Raw genomic sequence first — 21,878 nt, forward strand, 5'->3', positions numbered from 1 at the left:
ATGTGGGATTGTGCACCCATAGCCCGCCAGTGTGGTAGCCTGTTAGTGTCTTGCACCTGCCCACGGCACACCCGCCCACAGGGTCATCACAATCCACCCCCCTTGGAGGCTCGATGTCCCTATCGACACACTTCCGGCTGGGTCAGCCTCTGTTACCATTTGTAACGACCCACTCCACTATATGGTATGATATTATCCGTTTTGGGGCTGAGCTTGCACGGTTTTGTTCTTGGACTTTACCCCAAAAGGCCTCATACCAATTGAAGTGACACACCTACATATAAGCACTTCACCTTTCCCTTTCTCAGGCGATGTGGGATTGTGCACCCGTAGCTCGCCAGTGTGGTAGCCTGTCAGTATCTTGCACCCGCCCACGGCACACCCGCCCACAGGGGCATTGTAATACTCTGATATTTTAAAGAATTTATTGTATGAAATTAATTACTTTTATTTTATTTTTAAATGATTTATTTGGATTTAATTACTTTTATTGTTATTTTTAAATAATTTGTTTTATTTAATTGAGTGCTAGATTAATTGTCTTATTTGAATTAAGTTATATTTCATGATTATGTATGATGATTGATTGAATTGCTGGTGTATTGATTTTATTGGTATGATGTGACTTAGTTGTACATTCTTATTTGTTTATATGCTTCATGTAATTAGTTATTTTAATTTAAGTGTTTATTTAATTATTTTATTCATTTAAATTAATTGGACTGGGCTTAGGGGAAATAGACCAAAGGATATGGTCTTGGGCTTGAATGAAACTTTATTAGGTTAATTAAATAAAGCCCGTGGTTATGTGATTATTTAAATAATCATTTTTGTATAATTATAACTATCTATTTAATTATATATAAATATAATTAATTAATTAGTGTTATAGAAAGATATATACGTGGATATATATATTTATGGATATATATAGGATATATGATTTAATTAACCAATAGTTAATTATGGAAGATATATATATATATATATATATATATATATATATATATATTATATTATATTATTTAAAAGATAATTATTATTATTTTTATTTGGTAATCCTAGTAGGAATAGGATTAAAGTAATTAATGTGTATAAATATACACATAAGGTTTTATTGTTAAAATTTTTTACATGTTAGAAAAATAAGAGAGATAGAGAAAGAAGAAGAAGGGAAAGCTGACAAGGAGTAGGCCAGATCTAAGAAAGAGGATGCCAGAATTTGAAAAGACAATCAAAGATTGAAGCGTTGGTTTCGTTTCGAAACCTTTAGGCAAGTTATTTTCTAACTCTCCTCTTAGGACCCAAAAATTTATTACCTTGAGTATCAAAATTTTAAATTAAATTTACTGATTAAATCATAGTTAGATCAGAATAATTAGAAACATAAATTATTATATTTGATTTATGGATTTATTATATTTTAATGGTGTACATAAGTGTTGCATATATTTTTAAAAATCAAGGTATAGGTGAATTTGTGACCCAAGATGATTAATTAGGGTTTCTATATTTTTTGGTATTTTTCTGAAATTTTCTGGTATTTTTTTTTACATTTTTCTGGAATTAATTGTATTGATTTTTATATTCAATTGTGTGGAAATTTACATTAATAATAATAATAATAATAATAATAATAATAATAATAATAATAATAATATATGGTTTATATATATACACGCTGGGGAATTCGCTGCCTCCAATAAGAGGTGCGCTACTGTGCGGCACGGCATATAGCGTTACAGTGCACTTAAAATCAGGACCTTAGGATGGTCCTAATAATCAAGGGAAGATTCAGTGTAGTGCAGTGCATGTAGTGAGGGTACGGATGATGATCTGAGCCGTTAGGTGAAGTGGATGAGTGCATAATAATCCAGTGCATCGCGGCGCATGGAGATCGGATGCGCGGATGCATCTAGACCGTAGATGAGGTGTAGTCAATAGAAATTGATCCACTGTGGGTGAGTGCACCAAAACACAAAAGGACAGCCAGTTAGAAGATGCTACGTCAGCCAGAGGAATAATCAGGCGCGTGGTCAGCGCGTGAGAGCGCGTATGGGCGCGTGAAACCACGTGGCTATTTGTGGTTACGTGTGGAAGCGTGTGTAGCAAGTGTAGGAACATTTGGCTACGCGTGGGGGCGCGTGTGAACGTGTTTGGGGTTCCAGAAAGTTACTGTGGAGTCCGGTAATGTCCCAGAGTTGATTTCAAGTTTATAAATGTTGAAAGTAATTATTAGAGGATGTATTTTAGGTGTTTGATATAGGATGCTACTACGATAATTAGTTGCATTTAATTAGCGTAATTATAATTAATTAATATATTAGTTATGAAAGGAAGTGTACATATATATATATATATATTTATTTATTTTATATATGTATATATATGAATTAACTAATATGTGATTAGTTTGGAGGGAAGATTATATATATATATATATATATATATATATATATATATATGTATATGTTTTAAATAATTAAGAATTATTATGGAAGGTAATATACATATATATATTGTATGATATATGTGTATGTATATATATATATATATATCATTTAAGATGATTAATATTATCATTCTTATTTGGTATATCTTGATAGGTTGATTATTAAATTAATGATATGCGTATAATATGTATAAGATGGCTATGTATGATTTAGTGTATTGTTAAGTTTAAAGTTGATTCATGGTTAAAGTGTAGGCATCGATGAATTGCCAAAGGATATAATATATTACCTAAATATTTGTATGAATAGAATACATACATGAGAAGTATGGATGAGTTGCTAATTAAAAGTATAAATAAATATACTTGTGGAGGCATAGTTGAATTGCCAATGTATAAATAAATATACTTAAAGAGGCATAGTTGAATTGCCAATGTATAAATAAACATACTTAAAGAAGCATAGTTGAGTTGCTGATATATAAATAAATATATTTATAATGGCATGGCTGATTTGCCAAAGTGTGATTATATTGTTGTGTGTTAGATGATTAAAATATATCATCTATGGTTATTGTTTGTATAAGTTGAATTAGGATTAGATATTCTTAAAGTAGAATAGTTTAGTACTTATAGGTTAGTATATTATTTTATACATATTAATAAAATAATATTGGTAGTGACATGGATGACTTGTCAAAGTCTAGATATTGGCGGTGTAATTTAAATACTTAAAATCATTATTGGTTTTGGAATTAAATATAATGTTCTTTTAATTATATTTTATGGTTTAAATTATTAACTTGCTGTCTAGAATGGAGTTAAGGTTAGAGGAGTTTCTTTAAAAGAAATTGTGGATTGGTCTAGGTATGATTATTAATTAATCATTAATAATGGTTTTGGAATTAATGAACCTAGTAATAGTTGTGATTGTTATATTGTATATAATTATGTACATTAAAGACAAAGACTTTATTAGGATTAACTTTGGTCAGAGATAATCTTTTTATTGGTTTTAAGAGGACTTGTAGAAAGAACTTGCTCGAAGGGTTTAACCCGCGATTTGTTTTTCAGGTTATTAGAAGTTCAAGTCTCAAGGTTGAGGATCCGCAATTAGAGAACTTATCCATTCTTTCTATTTTATTTCAAAGTGGGATATTATTACTTCAGTATGTATAATTGAATTTATGGATAGTGGATTTTGGTTAAAGGGTCCTTCAATTACGGGATTCTCGAGTTATAACCATTGGAGAGTTATTAATGGAAATTTTTGTTTATTAGTTTTTCTTCGGCGTATTATTTATTCTTTTATTTCATTTTGTATTCTGTGCTTGTTTGAAATACTTTAATTGTTTTGATATCCCTTAATTTTGTACGCGGATTTGATCAACCTATGTTCCGAAATTAGAGGGTATCACAGGCATCACAAGCACCTTCATAACCTTTTAATTTCTTTGTTTGTTTTCTCAAACCTTTCCTAGAATACCATCCTTGCTATTTCTACCTTTCTCTCTTGTTCTCTATTTCTCTCAATATCTCGTTCTCTCTATCTATATCTCTCTCTATTTATTTCCATATCTATTTCTCTCCCCTTTCTATTCTCTCTATTGTTAGTATAAATTATTCATTGTAAAGTCCTTTTAATTAAGGCAATTCTTGAACTCAAAGAGGAGTTTTACTTTTTTCTTTTTTCCTCGCATCGTCTAAAAGTCAACCTTCTCAAAAGGACTGAAGTTGACTATTTACACTAGAACCATACAATTGGTTCTGGCATACCCGCACTATATCAATTCCAAATCGGATCTAAGGAACCGATTTTAGCATCAACAATGGTTTTTTTAGCGTACCGAGCCCTCAACATTAGTCAATTGCATCAATTTTCAACATTCATCAATTGCATGTATAGTATGGTGTATATATTATATGTGTGTATTACATATATATTACGTCCTCAAGCTGACCCTCTCCCTAAAAATACCCAATAAAATATTCTCATTCCTCTGTGACCCATTCTTGAGGGAAGATGGAAGGATGGAAGCAAAGGCTTTGGGGCATCAGTTTTTGAGTAAGAGGAGTCAAATCATTAGCGCTCAGCAAACCACCACCCACTTCGACACCCTTGTCTTTGTCTCCAGCATGCCGCCTTTTTTTATATTCACTCATCTTCTCATCGCCACCCATTTTTCAATATAATTCCGAAATCACAAATTTAGGATTTCTTTTCATATTCACAATCACTTGTAGAAATTTTCAATAATTGATTTGGGTTTGGATCAAAAGTTAAAATTTTGGAGAGAGAAAAACCAGTTAGGGATTTGTTTGTCAAAATTAAGTTGGGGATTTTGGTTCAATGTATAATAATGTGTATATATGTAAAGGTCTAATTGTCATGACGGTGCGTCAAAAAAAAAAAATACTGTTACAAGGGTAATTTTTGTATCCTAAAATTTGGTTAAGCCACATGGGTCACGTTTTGTACTTAACGTTAAATAGAAACAAAAAACTAACGGTTTTGAATTTTTTTGCAACAAATATAATAGTTTAGGGGGTTAAGTGTCAAAATGATAGTTCAAGGGGGTTTATTGAGAAAGAGAAGAAAGTTTAGGGGGGTTTAGTGCACTTAACCCTAAAAATTATTGAATGAGGCAATTCATTGCAAGTTTTCGGTGTGAGTATTACATTTTTACTATTCACTACGGCTTTGTTTGGATAAATATGAGAGAAAAGAAAATAAAGAATATCATTAGTTATAAGATAAAAGAAAAGAAATGATATCAATAACTTCTATTCATATTTCCCTCAAAATCTTCTCATTTTTGGGAGATGGCAAAAGAGGGATTTCTCTCCCAATCCTTTCTTTTCGCATCATTAAAAGCTACCTAAACATGATTTTCAAAATCCATTTTTTTTTTTTTTCAAATCCCTCCAAATCACTGAATCCAAACGAAGCCGCGAAAAAACAATTAAGAGTAAAATACACCGATATCTTTTGTCCCGAACTAGCTCCGAATCAAGCCATGTCCGATTTCTAACGTGGTAAACCTGAAAAAATTTAAAATAAAAAAGAACTTTAATTGAAGACCGACAAAGCTTTTATTTATTTATTTATATATCATTGCAAAGGCACAAAGGCCAAGCCATCAATAACAGTATAGGGACAAAAGTCAAGCCAAAAAAAGACATACAAATCTTGAAACAATACAAGAAAAAATGTTAAACATGCTTTAGATTTGTTGAAAAAGAGAGCCAAAGCTCTGCAACGGAACCCACCAAGGGAGAATCACAGCAACAGGAGTGTAACAACCCAAACCCGAGGGTCTAGATTATTATCCGGGTCTTTAACCGAACCCGAGATCATCTAATTGCATTACGGTCATTTCTAATGTTCAAATGTAATTAGCACATCATACTAAGCTTTATAGTACACCATGGTATTTTAAAATGGGTCCGATTTGGACAAGAGAGGGAAGGAAATGAAAACCGGGAAGAAACAGGAACCGGTCGACTTTACTACTTAAACTTAATAAGAGAAGCAAAAAGGAAAACAACCAGAGACCATAGTTGGTTAATCACAGTCATCCTTCTTACTTCACAAATTTTCAGACCTCCAAATATGCAAGAAAATACACTACTATAAAAAGTAAGACTATTATAAAAGTTTTTAATTACAACAATTAAAAACTTTCCTCATAATTAACACTCTATCTCTTTTCTTCTCTCCTAACAAACAAAATAAGGTAATATATTTTTTTATCTTCTCTTCTATTCAACCAAACAAAAAGAAGAAATGACAAAAAAAATTTCATATGAATGTCTCTTTCATCTATTTTTCTCCCATTTTTTTTCATCCTACCAAATGGAGCATAAAAGAAAATATCAAAAAACCACGACTCGACATTTCTCAGAGCCTCTAGGTAACATTCGTACAATGTTAATCACATACGAATTTCCATCAATGGAAGGACGACGAATCTTCAGTTTCTCTAGAACTTTTTAATTCTTCAACAAATACTCTGTCATGTTTTTCAGCTCGTTACTTTCCCCTTTAAACCACATAATTTCAATCTCTTTTAGGCGAAACAACAAACAAGAAGGCACGATGTGAAGTGGATACCAATTATCTTGGAGTCCCTAATAAAAAGAGAGAACTATAAATATTAACAACTCTCATTTAATTGCATTAGTAAATTAATCAAACTGGAGCCTTAGTGCTTTACCCCAAAAATAAGCATTTTCAGTTGTGGCGAGCTTCCAGAAACTTGAGTAGCAATTTCTATGTAACATTAGAGAGTAACCACCAATCTCCAAACGTGTCAAATGCCCAAACTTTGGCAGCGGAAACCTGCACAACTGAAGGGCCTTCATGCAAAAAGAAAACGAAGTCAATTAAAAATGGAAACAAGCCACCAATTAATAGTTCAAAAAGTACATTTGGGTATAAAGAAAAATAGAAGAAATCATCATAAATAAACGAACAAAGGTGAGCAATCTGACCTTTATTGGATATTCAGATAAATGAAGCCATTTAGCATTAGATATTCCTTAAACAAATTCTGCTACAAGTTTTTCAGGGACATGGTGACCTCTTGATACAAAACCAATGTCGGCATTGACAAGGGCATTTAATTTATTCATTGAATAGCCTTCTGCTATGTAGTCATGGTATTGAAGATCTTGAAGATTTGGTGTATTTAGTACAAACTTGTAGCCACCCATAGACCAACAATTTAGAACTAAACTCTTGAGAGCGGGAGCAGAAATGTGAAACACACTAATATTTTTTAAATCACTACTTCTTATGGAAAACTCTTCAAGCAGAGGGCAGCCAGACAAGAGTCTATTAATTGAGTCATCATCCGAAAATTCAAGTGTTTTCATTACGAGTGTTTTGAGATTCTGCAGACGAACCAAAGTAGGGACATTAAGAACAAATCTACCAACCAGTTCAATTGCAACGAGACTTGTGCAAGTAAAAATCTCGCGAGGCAGCCCATTGTAGCCTTCCATTTCCAAGAAAAGATGAAGTTCTCGGAGATTACGAGCTAATGCAGTAGAAATAAAAAAATTAAGATTTGAAACATCATAACTCCGAGTACATCTCAGGCGGAATGTATGCAAATCTGTTAAATTGCGCAAGAGAACTCGGTTGACAAAATTTATGAAGCTCATTTCTACTACACGAAGTTTTCGTTTGGTACACTTTTGAAGATTTATGGATTCGAGTAGCAACTCATCATCGAAGTCCAGATTAGTGATTGTAGTCCACGTATACTTCCATTTGGTTGATAATATACCAGTTGCCACTGCATCTTTTGTTGGAAGGAAAGAGAGGATATGGGCCATAAGACTGCTTGGTAAGTTGCTAATTCTGTCTTCATTTCTCCCCACTTACCACTTTCTTAAAATGCTTCCGACGTTTATAAACAACAGGCCTCACTTTTGTCATGTTTCCTTTCCTACCAAAGGGAACAAATATGATCAAATGCTGAAAAGATGGTAATGAACAATGTGATGAACTTGTAGAGTTATATGCCTATATATAACAAAACAACCCCTACAGTCAATATGGTATCCAATGGATAGCTAAATAGTATAGATGCTAAATAGGTAATATGTGAGTTCGGGTATAGTATCATCACATGATGTCAAAGTGACGTCGTGTGGTAGGGCCCAAATTCTCATTTATAACACCAAGTTGACATCCACCAAATTCAAAAGGATGTATCATTTTTTTTAAAAAATTGATCCAATTAAAATTGGCTAAAGAGTTTGGCCATCTTCTATTAATCTACCGGGTGATGTATGTGAAAATGAGAAGTTTTGTCTCATTAATAAATGTCAACTATATATTATCATTAAACTGTGGTGGATACCCAGAAAAAATAAAAATAAAAATTGAACAAACAGATGGATAATGGAAGTTATATACTTTAGTTTTATCATTTTTTTTTTTTTTTTTTTTTTTTTTTTTTTTTTTTGGGGTGGGGGGGGCTGGGGTTTAGCTCAAATTAGGTGTGTATACGGTGTTCTTGTGAAGTTAGACGTTAGACCTGTTCAAGTTTTCTTTGAGACTGTCAAAAGTGATTGTAACCCCAATTGAGCCTATTCATCTTTTGTAGAGCCTGTTCATTTTTGGTAGTGAGTTTTAGAATGGTGATTTTGTAAGTTGTTATTTTAGAGTTGAAGACTGATATGGTAACTCCTTGTAGGCAACTAGGGAAATTCTTGTCAAACGAAGAATGGGTTAAAGACTCTATAAACAGAGGTGAGGTTGAGAAGAGAAAAATGTAGATAGAGAAAGATATAATTGTAGAGAGAGAAAGTGAGTTGAGTTTATAACAAAGAGTGTCTAATCAAAGTAGAGCTATTTGTTCGTCACCCATGGACGTTGGCAATTTGCCGAACCATGTAAATCACATCTTGTTTGTGTGTGCGTTTTTATCAGTTCTATTTGCCAATAGGGTGACGAAAGCAATTTGCCGAACCATGTAAATCACATCTTGTTTGTGTGTGTGCTTTTATCTATTCTATTTGTCAATAGGGTGACGAAGGCAATTTGCCAAACCATGTAAATCACATTTTGTTTGTGTGTGTGCTTTTATCTGTTCTATTTGCTAATAGTGTGTGTGTGATCCTAACAACTGGTATCAGCGCTATGGTGTCAACTATTACAAATGGAAAGTACGTGGTCGAGAAGTTTGATGGAAGAAGGAACTTTCAGTCTTTAGCAAGTTCAGATGCGGGATTTACTAATTCAGCATGGGCTATGAGAGGTTTTGGGCATGAAACCAAAAAATATGGAAGACGCAGAATAGGGAAAGATAAACTAATTAGATTGATTTTTACGAATGATGTTGTGTATGATGTGATATAAGAAGTTTCAACAGCAGATATATGGAATGTTAGAGAATCTATATATAGAAAATAATCTCATTAACAAGTTAGCCTTGAAGCAAGAGTTGTATTCCTTCCGGAGAAAATAAGGTGTAAGTTGCAAGAACATCTTGGTGAGTTCAATAAGGTTACTTGTGATTTATCTTATGTTAATGTCAAGTTAAGAGATGATGATAAAACAATTATTTTGTTAACATTGGTAATTTCTACCCAAAAGCATTTGTTTAATACTTTGCTTTATGGGAGAGATACCCACTTGATGGAACAAGTAAAGAGTGTTTTGTTCACCAATAAAAAGTTGAATGATGAAGTGAGTCAAGATGACTAGGCACAAGCTCCAATTGCTTAAGATAATAAAAGGTTTGGAGCTTCAAGAAGCCTTGTGTTATTGTCAGACAAAAAATGATACAAGTGTAGGAGAAAGGGGCATATTTAGTAATATTATCCAGAAAAGAAAGAAGGGAGAGTGCATTCGTTACTCTTGTTGTGATTGAGACTATGTAAAAGGGAGTGATAATGTACGCACTATCAATCATTGATAATAATGGATAAACTAAGGAGTGGATATTTCATTCTACTTGTTCCTTTCATGTGTGTCCTTATAAAAGTGGTTTACTACCTACAAACCTGTAGGTGGTAAGGTACTTATGGGGAATAATGCTTCTTGTGATGTTATAGGAATTGAAACAATCAAAATCAAGATAACAAATGGTTTAGTAAGAACCCTAACGAATGTACATCATATTTTAAGTGTTAAAAGAAACGTGATCTTTGTGGAAACATTGGATTTCAAAGGTAGTTAGTGTGAAGTGAAGAATGAATTAATGAAGATTATAAGAGGGCCACGTGTTATGCTTTTAGGAAGGAAAATCAATAACCTTTATATTTTATTAGGTGTTTGGTGGAACAATTGCAAAGACAGAATGAAAGCCTGTTTCGAGATCAACTACAGTAAATGATCAAGAGCAGCAAAAGAAGGAAGAAGTCTTGGCAATTTAAAAAACACCAACCTTTGTCCCAAAAGGAGGAAGAGTTCGATTTGGTGATACGAAAGTAGATTACAGGTTCAATTATTTGAACGTGGAATTTGCTAGGAAGGATGAGTATGGTGGAGGCAAAGAACAAGGAGAAGAAAGAAGATGTTAGGTTCAAGGTATGAAGATCTTTGTTCGATGTGGAGTTGTTGAGGAGCATGTGAAGTCAAATTTTGAGCTAAGGTGGAGATTTTTGGGTTGTGTGGCTCGAATTAGGTGTGTATGCAGTATTATAGTTGGATATGTTCAAATTTTCTTTGAACCTGTTTAACGTGATTGTAAGCCTGAACATGTTAATCTTTTGTTGGAACCTGTTCATTTTTTATAGTGAGCTCCAGAATGGTGATTTCGTCAAGCTATTATTTTAGAGTTGAAAATTGACATGGTAACTCCTTATAAGCAAGTTGGTTGCGGAATTTTGGTCCAACGAGGAATGGGTTGATGACTCTATAAATAAAGGTGATGTTGAGGAAAAAAAAATTGTAGAGATAAAAAGAGAAAGATATAATTGTAAAGAGGGAAAATGAGTTAAGTTTATGGGAATGAATGTGTACGTAATCAAGTATTGAAGTAAAGATAGCTATTCTTTGCTCGTGGAAAAAGGCAATTTATTGAACCACGTAAATCTTGTCTTGTTTGTGTATACTTTTATTTGTTCTATTTACCAATATTTTGTGTGCGATCCTAACTATTTTTTTGTTGTAATAGATTGAATCCATTCTTCCAATTTACTCAATAACTCATTGTCTCACAAACATTTTTAGTCTGATAAAATACTAGATTAAAATTTAGAAACAAAAGATTATGAAGATAATAAAGAAATTCAATATGATAATAAATACATACAATTCACTCAATAACTTAATGAATGTAGAATAAACCACAATTTTCACTAGAATTTTTATTGGATTTGAATGTACTATATATATATATATATATATATATATATATATATATATATATATATATTGGTATTATAGCTATTACTATAAATTTTTGTGAAACCAAAGCCTAAGGTATCGATCAAGCACGCATCTCTGAAGGGCTCAATGGGGGAGAATGAAATTTTTTATTATTTCCTTTTATACCCCTAAATTTAATTATAAATAAATAAATATATAAAACCCCTCTATATAAATTCCCCCCCCCCCCTCCCCCAAAAAATATGAATTCCTAGATCCGTCCCTGGTATGAATAGAAAAAAAAAAAAAAAAAAAAAAAAAGTAGATTAATTAGCAAACTTTGGTAATAAAAATTATGAAAACAAAATTTGCTACAACTTCAAACTTTTCTAACAGAGTCAAAGCCCTAATCCAATTGTTTCTCAGACCATTCAATACTAATGGAACAATAAATGAACAAAACTTGAATGGATAAATAAACATGCAACCTTTTTTGAAACTTAAAATTTAAAAAGAAATTTAAACCCTAAATTAATTAGTAGAGAAAATTAGCATTGAGAGAGAGAAAAAGAAAGAGATAGAATGAGAGACTTAGAGAGAAAAATAGTAAAAAAACTCAACTGTAAAAGGTCACCACCGGCGTCTTTTGTGGCCTGTGGATTCAACAGACCACATAAGCTTCAACCTTGATTGAGAACTCGAGAGGAATCAAAGGGATGTGACCTGTGAGAGAGAAAGAGAGGGGCAAAGGCAAATATATAAATACAAAAGAGAACTCTCTAGTCACTCGTCAGTATACACTTAGGAAGGAGAAATTATTACATATTCTGGGACCATGTGGTCCTAACCAATTACTAGTTGACATGCAAATAAAATCGGGAATAAAGTTGAGACATTTATTTGTGTGCCAGCTACTTATGGACAATAGTTATTTACACAATAGTGAGTAGGTACTCTCTCCTGACCTGTGATATGGTCTATGACTCCAATCACAAATGCACACATAGTTTTTAATTAAAAAAATTAAGAAAAATAAATAAGTAAAACATGGAAGATAGGTAAACACAAAATGTGATTACCGGAAATAAAATAGTTTTTTTTTTTTTACTTTTCTAATTCTATAATTAAAGACAATGTGTGCATTTATGGTTTAACCACCTCAGCAGTCAGGAGAGGGCACCTACTCACCGGTGAGTAGTAAGTATTGTTCGCTACTTATTGGTCGGGACCACATTATAATAATTTCTAATTTAGGACGCTAGTCACTAATTCTCGAATGATGCGAGAAGCGTATTTGGAAAGCTAATTAATTATTTAAAAATTTGAATTTCAAACATATTTTGTCATAGACTATATAATATAAAATAATATAATACATGTGTATGGTATGTATTATATATAATATATATTTTTTATTACATAACATGTATATTTTCTAACTCATTCATAAAATATAAAGGCAACGATAACGAAAATTATAATATAACCACACTAATTAATTCTAACCACATTGGTTCATGAAAATATGGAGATCCCAACTTCAATTTTGCACCAGACCCCTAGGGTTTACAACGGTAAAATAGTCATTTTGAGTCATAATTACTAAATAATACTGATACGAAAGGAAAGAGGGTTTAAAATCCTTCAATTTGGACTCAAGAATAACCTAATTCGGATTAGGGACGAAGAAGATATGGTCATTCAAAGTATGGTCTTCAACAAGTCCCATACTTAGAAAAAAATTCAACGACTTCAAAATTGGCTCTCTGTCGATCGATCGCAAATGAATCCCTTGAATTTTTCTTTTCTTCCCAGAATGTTACGGTTTGGTTGTTATACCTCCATTTTGATAAATGATACATCCATACATCTCAAAATCTATCCCAAAGTACTCATGGGACATATATACATAACCGAAATTATTTACGAGCATAAAACAAGACGAAAAGACATAAACGCCCCAAGATAGGAATTTCATTCTCATCCATTCCATTTCTTTCACTGGTTGCAAAAGAATGTTCAAAATAGATATATACATGTTGCAAAAGAAAAAGATTACAAGTTTGAGCTCTTAAGGTCATAAATACAATGTTTTTTTTATAAAAAGGAATGGTTTATGACCACTTTACAAAAATGATGGTCATTACTAAGCAATTATTACAAAAATTACAAAACATGTGCTTTTCTTTTACATCTATACTTGAGGAGGTACATCATCCATCAATTCTTTATCGTGACCTGAAAAATATTAGAGGAATGGGTGAGCACGGAGGCTTAGTAGGAGAATTATAAGGCATCAACTTTAGACTCCCTTGAGTCAAACAACACACGAATGGGCCGGCATGAGAAGAACCGAAATCATACAATGGGGATTTTATGGAAACCAAATCACAATTCAATTCAAACAAGGTCATTTATACAATTTCTCATAAGTATGCATAAAAATGCAATGCCATGCATAACCATCCAAACCATGGTCCCAAACTGACCCAGTCCACATAGAAAATTACTAACCGACTTTACCGAGGCGATTGATTAGCTATCCCTGGCCTCAAATCCGATGACCATTTGGGCCTAGTAGTCAATGTTACACGTCCTATAACCGGCACGCACTCCGTCTAGGTTAAGTTAGCATCAGACTCGCAAAATTCGATTCATTTATAAAATCCACCTTTATGACCCATGCTACCTTAACACATTTGACATTCTCTTTCAACCTTCCCACCATGTCATGCCATGAATACAAAACATGCATTAATTAGCTTCATTCTCATTTCTATAACATTAATGGCATAAGCATAACATTTACTAGAAATCAAACATAAGCATGCTCATCATTAAAATTCATCTATCATAATCATGCTAGCATTTGTAAATTTAGCATCTTTGCACTTAGGTAATAGCATATATTTTATTAGCATAGAAAGACACATTTTTCATCACATACAAACATGTTTTAATCACATCATCATACTACTATCATTTTGTCCAGAAACTCACATTTAAAGTAAAATTAAAGAAAGATCAAGGCAAGAATACTCAATGAAAGATAAAGTTCAATATATTAGAAATCACTACCTCAAAGAAGCAAGCCAAACAAGCCCTTAAGCATGGTCAAATTTCAAAATTCCTCCAAGGGCGTGCAAGAGTGGTCTCAAATTAAAGCTCATAAAGAATATAACAAGTTTGCCTTCTTGCTCTAAGCTTGCATCTCACCTTAACTAGCTTAAAGATTGAGTTGAAGTATATAGATATATGTATATTTGTAGTTGTAGAGAGAAAAGGAGAAAAACAAAAGAGAAAAAGAGGGGGACCAAAAATGAAGAAAGAAAAAAAGGGTTAGCAAGTCTTCTAAATGGTCATGTAGCCCTCATTTTACCATGTGCCAAATTGTGCTCCATTCTCTTTGCTATTCAACTTTCCCACTTTACCCTCTAAATATATATATATATATATATATATATATATATATATATAACATGCCAAATGCCAAAATTAATGGAAAATGAAAAATCGAGAGGAATTCCCCGAAGATGAATTTTAAAATCAATGCTGTAAATTATAACATGCTTTAAATAAATAAAATACCTTTTCAAAACTCCTGAGCTCATGAAAATGTCCCGAACGACCCTCGGGACCTACGTGGCACATGAAACGAGGTACGAAAGATAATTAAAAGAAAAATACCAAAAAACTTGGGAAATTACAATCTACCTTCCTTAAAAGATTTCATCCTTCAAATCTACTCTCCTTAAGATGAAGACTCCAACCAATCTTTTTCTCAAGAACAAATCTTAAAAATCCCCCGAAGATGCCACATCAACACCCTCACTACACAATATGCACGAAGGTCAACGAAACAGTCTCACCCTAAGGTTACGAGCGACCTAATACTTATTACCCCATCCAAGTACTCCTCATCTGATACGTCAACTCAAAGATGGCCGAATTCCACGTAAGAAGTAGATTCGACATCCGATATATGCCACACAATCATACGAAATACCTCAAATACACACAAGGTAGTGATAGTAAGACCACTTGATACATCTATACCCAACATTGACTCACCGTCCCAAAGATACATACGATCCCTGATTACACAGTATATCCCAAACTCGTGTCACTAAAAGTCCCTAATGGATACACAATCAACTACCAACCACAATGTCGAGTATCTCATAAACACAACGACTTCCAAAGATAACTAATGAAGATAAACTCTCTCATGATCATTTCTAAAAAGGATCACCTCTATCCATAGGTGTACCATTGAACGCTTACCGTACAGATCTCCACAATATACCTCAACAATCAATGAATAAATCCCTTAAACCTATCGAATCTTATGCCCGAACAAAACTTGTCACTTCTTAACAAGGTTCGCCTTAAAAAAGAACTGATTTAACCACAGTCCAATGAAACACAATGCACCGCTCTAGCTATTGCCATTCTCACGAAATAATCATTGACCTTTGACCCGACATTATGTTGAGAATAGACTAACTTAAGAAAATGGTTGGCTAGGCCATTCTCATCATCAATCCAATCCCAACACTAACATAGTTCTGTCCTCAAGTCTGAACTCCAAGTACGTTCTCATACAATCCTTAAGAAAAAATCACATAACCATAACCATATATGATATTAGAAGTTCATTCAGTATCTGCCTACTATGCTAAGTGACCATCAACAACTACGTGGGTACAATCATTATGCTAAAAATCCCAACAACACTTTGATCATAGGTCCACTAAGAGTTATATAATATCACAATCACTAACTACAAACATAAACTCCCCAATCTATTCCGAGAAACCAAAAACAAAGAAAACAGAATGCAGCATCGTCATCTTATTCAATTCTTATCCTTCCAAAATACCTCTGTAAGAAACTTTCACACTTGAAGATGCATAATCCGAGTCAATCATCACAAACTATTCCTCAAAGGGACCTCACATTCTCTTGTTCTCAAGGACACTCTCATACCAACCATCTACGTCATCCTCTAAGCATACAACCAGCACCTCACATTCCATCGATCCCAACAACTCTCAAAACAAGTGCTACTGAAACCAAAGACCTTACCTCCCTCTATGGGAGTAAGTCAACCGATCCCAATCTAACCCTTTCCAAAGACTCCAACCATGGGGGACTCTATGCGAGCCCACATGCCTGCCAACACACAAAACTCCTACGAAAAGAAACGAGACTCACAACTGACTACATCCTCACCTGGACTAGATTAAAAGGAAAAGGAAGTAAACTCTGCTCTCCTAAGCTAACAACAACTGAATCTGGGGGTGAACCTAATACTCCGACGTACAATACTTGTTAAACGACCAACCAAGAACACCCACTCCCACCCAAGGTGGAGCTGAACCCTTTTCACCTAAGGAAGGTTAACACTCATAATAACACATATAGAACTCCTAACCACGTGAAAACCTAACCCGCTTCTAGGCGATCCTGCCCAAATCGACAATCACACAACACCAATTCTTACTGGGAATCCATAAAACCCAACACTGAAACCTCGCATACAAAATGCCACATGCGTATATGAAATGAAATAATCAATTATGTAACACATGCATCGAATGCTAAAAATGCAACATACAATGGAACATCCACATAAGAAAATCAATACACATGACATAACAAACACTGAGAAGCAAAATAATGTCTCTTGGGACATCACGTACTACCCTATCTAGAGAAGAATTCCTCCTTAACTTACAACCTCAACCTCATTAGAACAACTACACCTTGCTATGCAATCCCACCTCTAACCTCTGAGGTGACACAACTATACATACACACTAGGCACACAACATCCACGACGTCTGTCACGATGACCTACTAACTTATCCAAAAGGGTGACATGCCCATGTGGCAATGCCGCACTCATTGACCTTTAGGCAATCCACTATCATAAAACCCTTCACAAAAACAAGCTCAAGACAATCATCAATCCTTACTTTCTAATCGAACACCTTTGTATCTACATCACAAATTTCTCCCCACCAATCACTTGAACATGGTACACCCTAATGCTGTAAATTCTAAAATCAATATTGTAAATTATAACATGCTTTAAATAAATAAAATACCTTTCCAAAACTCCTGAGCTCATGAAAATGTCCCGAACGACCCTCGGGACCCACGTGGCACATGAAACGAGGTACAAAAGATAATTAAAAGAAAAATACCAAAAAATTTGAGAAATTACAATCTACCTTCCTTAAAAGATTTCATCCTTCAAATCTACTCTCCTTAAGATGAAGACTCCAACCAATCTTTTTCTCAAGAACAAATCTTGAAAATCCCTCGAAGATGCCACATCAACACCCTCACTACACAACATGCCCGAAGGTCAACGAAACAGTCTCACCCTAAGGTTACTAGCGACCTAATACTTATTACCCCATCCAAGTACTCCTCATCTAACACGTCAACTCAAAGATGGCCGAATTCCACATAAGAAGTAGATTCGACATCCGATATATACCACACAATCATACAAAATACCTCAAATACACACAAGGTAGTGATCGTAAGACCACTTGATACATCTATACCCAACATTGACTCACCATCCCAAAGATACATACGATCCCTGACTACACAGTATATCCCAAACTCGTGTCACTAAAAGTCCCTAATGGATACACAATCAACTACCAACCACAATGTCGAGTATCTCATAAACACATCGACTTCCAAAGATAACTAATGAAGATAAACTCTCTCATGATCATTTCTAAAAAGGACCACCTCTATCCATAGGTGTACCATTAAATGCTTACCGTATAGATCTCCACAATATACCTCAACAATCAATGAATAAATCCCTTAAACCTATCGAATCTTATGCCCGAATAAAACTTGTCACTTCTCAACAAGGTTTGCCTTAAAAAAGAACTGATTTAACCACAGTCTAATGAAACACAATGCACCGCTCTAGCTATTGCCATTCGCACAAAATAATCATTGACCTTTGACCCGACATTATGTTGAGAATAGACTAACTCAATAAAAATGGTTGGCTAGGCCATTCTCATCATCAATCTAATCCCAACACTGACATCGTTCTTGTCTTCAGGTCTGAACTCCAAGTACGTTCTCATACAATCCTCAGGAAAAAATCACATAATCGTACCCATATATGACATTAGAAGTTCATTCAGTATCTGCCTACTATGCCAAGTGACCATCAACAACTACGTGGGTACAATCATTATGCTAAAAATCCCAACAACCCTTTGATTATAGGTCCACTAAAAGTTACATAATATCACAATCACTAACTACAAACATAAACTCCCCAATCTATTCCAAGAAACCAGAAGCAAAGAAAACAGAATGCAGCATCGTCATCTTATTCAATTCTTATCCTTTCAAAATAACTCTATAAGAAACTTTCACACATGAAGATTCAGAATCTGAGTCAATCATCACAAACTTTTCCTCAAAGGGATCTCACATTCTCTTGTTCTCAAGGACACTCTCATACCAACCATTTACGTCATCCTCTCAGCATACAACCAACACCTCACATTCCATCGATCCCAACAACTCTCAAAATAAGTGCTACTGAAACCAAAGACCTTACCTCCCTCTATGGGAGTTAGTCAACTGATCCCAATCTAACCCTTTCCAAAGACTCCAACTATGTGGGGACTCTATGCGAGCCTACATGCCTGCCAACACACATAACTCCTACGGAAAGAAACGAGACTCACAACTGACGACATCCTCACCTGGACTAGATTAAAAGGAAAAGGAAGTAAACTCTACTCTCCTAAGCTAACAACAACTGAATCTGGGGTGAACCTAATACTCCGTCGTACAATACTCGTTAAACGACCAACCAAGAACACCCACTCCCACCCAAGGTGGAGCTGAACCCTTTTCACCTAAGGAAGGTTAACACTCATGATAACACATATAGAACTCCTAACCACGTGAAAACCTGACCCGCTTCTAGGCGATCCTGCCCAAATCGACAATCATACAACACCAATTCTTATTGGGAATCCATAAAACCCAACACTGAAACCTCGCATACAAAATGCCACATGCCTATACGAAATGAAATAATCAATTATGTAACATATGCATCGAATGCTAAAATGCAACATACAATGGAACATCCACATAAGAACATCAATACACATGACACGACAAACACTGAGAAGCAAAATAATGTCTCTTGGGACATCACGTACTACCCTATCTAGAGAAGAATTCCTCCCCAACTTACAACCTCAACCTCATGAGAACAACTACACCTCGCTATGCAATCGCACCTTTAACCTCTGAGGTGACACAACTATACATACACACTAGGCACACAACATCCACGACGTCTGTCACGATGAACTACTAACTTATCCAAAAGGGTGACATGCCCACATGACAATGCCGTACTCATTGACCTTTAGGCAATCCACTATCATAAAGCCCTTCACAAAAACAAGCTCAAGACAATCATCAATCCTTACTTTCTAATCGAACACCTTTGTATCTACATCACAGATTTCTCCCCACCAATCACTTGAACATGGTACACCCCAATGGAATATCCACATCTATCTCATTTAAATTATAAGCTTATAGCTCGCCTAGTGTGGTAGCCTTCTGGTGCCACCTGCACACACTCACGCACACACGCTCGCTAAACCACAAAACAAATGGATCAAATATAACAGAACCACTAAGCCCAAGAGGTCACTCCTCATTCTGGCTTGCTACAAACTGTGATCAACACTCTCTAATTCATTTAAAATCATCTCAAACCTTAACTCACGTTACCGGAGTTCGAAATAGAAAATATAACTCACCTCTTTCGTTACTAACTCCCCATCACCCTCAATTCATAATATCTCTGACATCGCCAAACGACAACCCCATGACAACTTCATGATCCTAATCACCAAATAAAGAGTAAAGCAAGTTTGCCTTTTTTGCTCTAAGCTTGAATCCCACCTTAACTAGCTCACAGACTGAGTTGAAATATGTAGATATATGTATATTTGTAGTTGTAGAGACTAGAGAAAGAGGGAGAAAAACCTTGAGAGAGAAAGAAGGGGGCCGAAAATGAAGAAGGAAAAATGGGGTTAGCAAGTCTTCTAAATGGTCATGTGGCCCTCCCTTTACCATGTGTCAAATTGTGGTCCATTCTACTTTAACAAAAGTTACATAAATTTCCCTCTTTGCTATTCAACTTTCCCACTTTACCCTCTAAGTATCTTCCACATAATCATATATATGTGTGTGTGTATATATATAACATACCAAATGCCACAATTAATGGAAAGTGAAAAACCGGGATGAAATCCCGGGCACAAAAGTTAGTCCCAAATCAGAAAAATTTTAAAATCAATCTTGCAAATTATAACATGCTTAAAAGAAATAAAATACTTCCCAAAACTCCCGAGCTCATGAAAATGTCCCAAACGACCCTCGGGACCCACACAGCACAACAAAAAATAATTAAAAAAAAATATCAAAAAATTCAGAAAAATTCAGGACATTACAAAATGGGTTACCGGGTGCAACCCATCTGAAAAACCTATTGTTTCTCTCTCCTCACCCTCTTCTTCTATTTTCCCTCTGAAACCCTAACCCTAACAAAGCTACCACTGCTTATCCCTCAAGCCCACCATCGTCTCCATCCCCGAAACCACCTACCGTTGTGTATTCACTACCGCCACCATGATAATAAGGGAGTCGTCGCTACCACGACAATGAAGGAGCTACAACAAAGCCCCAAAAAAATAAAGGCCGATCAAATTTGCATGCACAGATCGACCGCAACAGAGCCCTGCAGCGGTTCTGATAAGCAATAAGTGAACGACGATGAAGGGGCGAGCACGACAGTGAAACGACGGCAACAAAAACCTCTAAAGAACCCACCGGTAACTAACAAGGATGTGCTCAATCGACGGTAAGCAAGAAGGATAACACAGGATGGCGGTGATTGTCTGTGGATTTCTGATGGATTTTTGGGGTTCGGTCACGAGCAAGGGTCACCGGAGATAGCATAGACGTGGAGATTGACGAACTGAGATGGGTCGCCAGAACTGAAACTGAGGATCACTGAAGCTTTCCGTCAAGTACTTTGGCGACGCACGCGAGGGTTTACATTTGCAAGGCGTGCTGGGTCGGAAGCTGTTTCAGGTCTGACAATGGCAGTGGAAGAGGCCATAGACGTCACCACTGCCATTACCATTCCCTACCATGTACATAACAACCACAGCCATCATCCCTATAAACAATCACCTTCCCCATAGTCGACAACCACTGCCACCATCCCCCATAGTCGACAACCACCGCCGTCATCCCCATTGCAGACAACCACCGCCGCCATCCCCATAGTTATTATGATTTAAAGCAAAGAGAGAAAGTGTTGAGAGAAAGAGAGGCCAGGGATCGGGTTTTTGGAGTTCAGATGGCAGTGCTCTAAGATTACATTAGTGCCCATATGTTTTATGATGTGGCATGGTCTAGTGTGGTTATTTTTGTCCAAACAAATATGGGTATAGTATATATAGAGAGAGAGGAAAAGGGTAATTCAGTCCTTTAATTATT

General features: G+C 35.1%; 1 protein-coding gene across 1 annotated transcript; it reads right to left on the minus strand.

Annotated features, from left to right (window-relative positions):
* Positions 1-6,994: 6,994 nt before the first annotated feature.
* LOC132296046 (F-box/LRR-repeat protein At4g14103-like) lies at positions 6,995-21,663 on the minus strand. The gene is made up of 3 exons (XM_059794293.1): positions 21,570-21,663; positions 21,408-21,506; positions 6,995-7,839 (listed from the first exon to the last, which is right to left on the minus strand). Exons 1-3 carry the CDS (start codon positions 21,661-21,663, stop codon positions 6,995-6,997), a joined length of 1,038 nt encoding a protein of 345 aa, XP_059650276.1.
* Positions 21,664-21,878: the final 215 nt, after the last annotated feature.

This window comes from Cornus florida, unplaced genomic scaffold (genome assembly GCF_030987335.1).
Source record: "Cornus florida cultivar Cherokee Brave unplaced genomic scaffold, ASM3098733v1 CherokeeBrave_3.0.0_Hap2_Chr02, whole genome shotgun sequence".
NCBI classification, from domain to species: Eukaryota; Viridiplantae; Streptophyta; class Magnoliopsida; order Cornales; family Cornaceae; genus Cornus; species Cornus florida.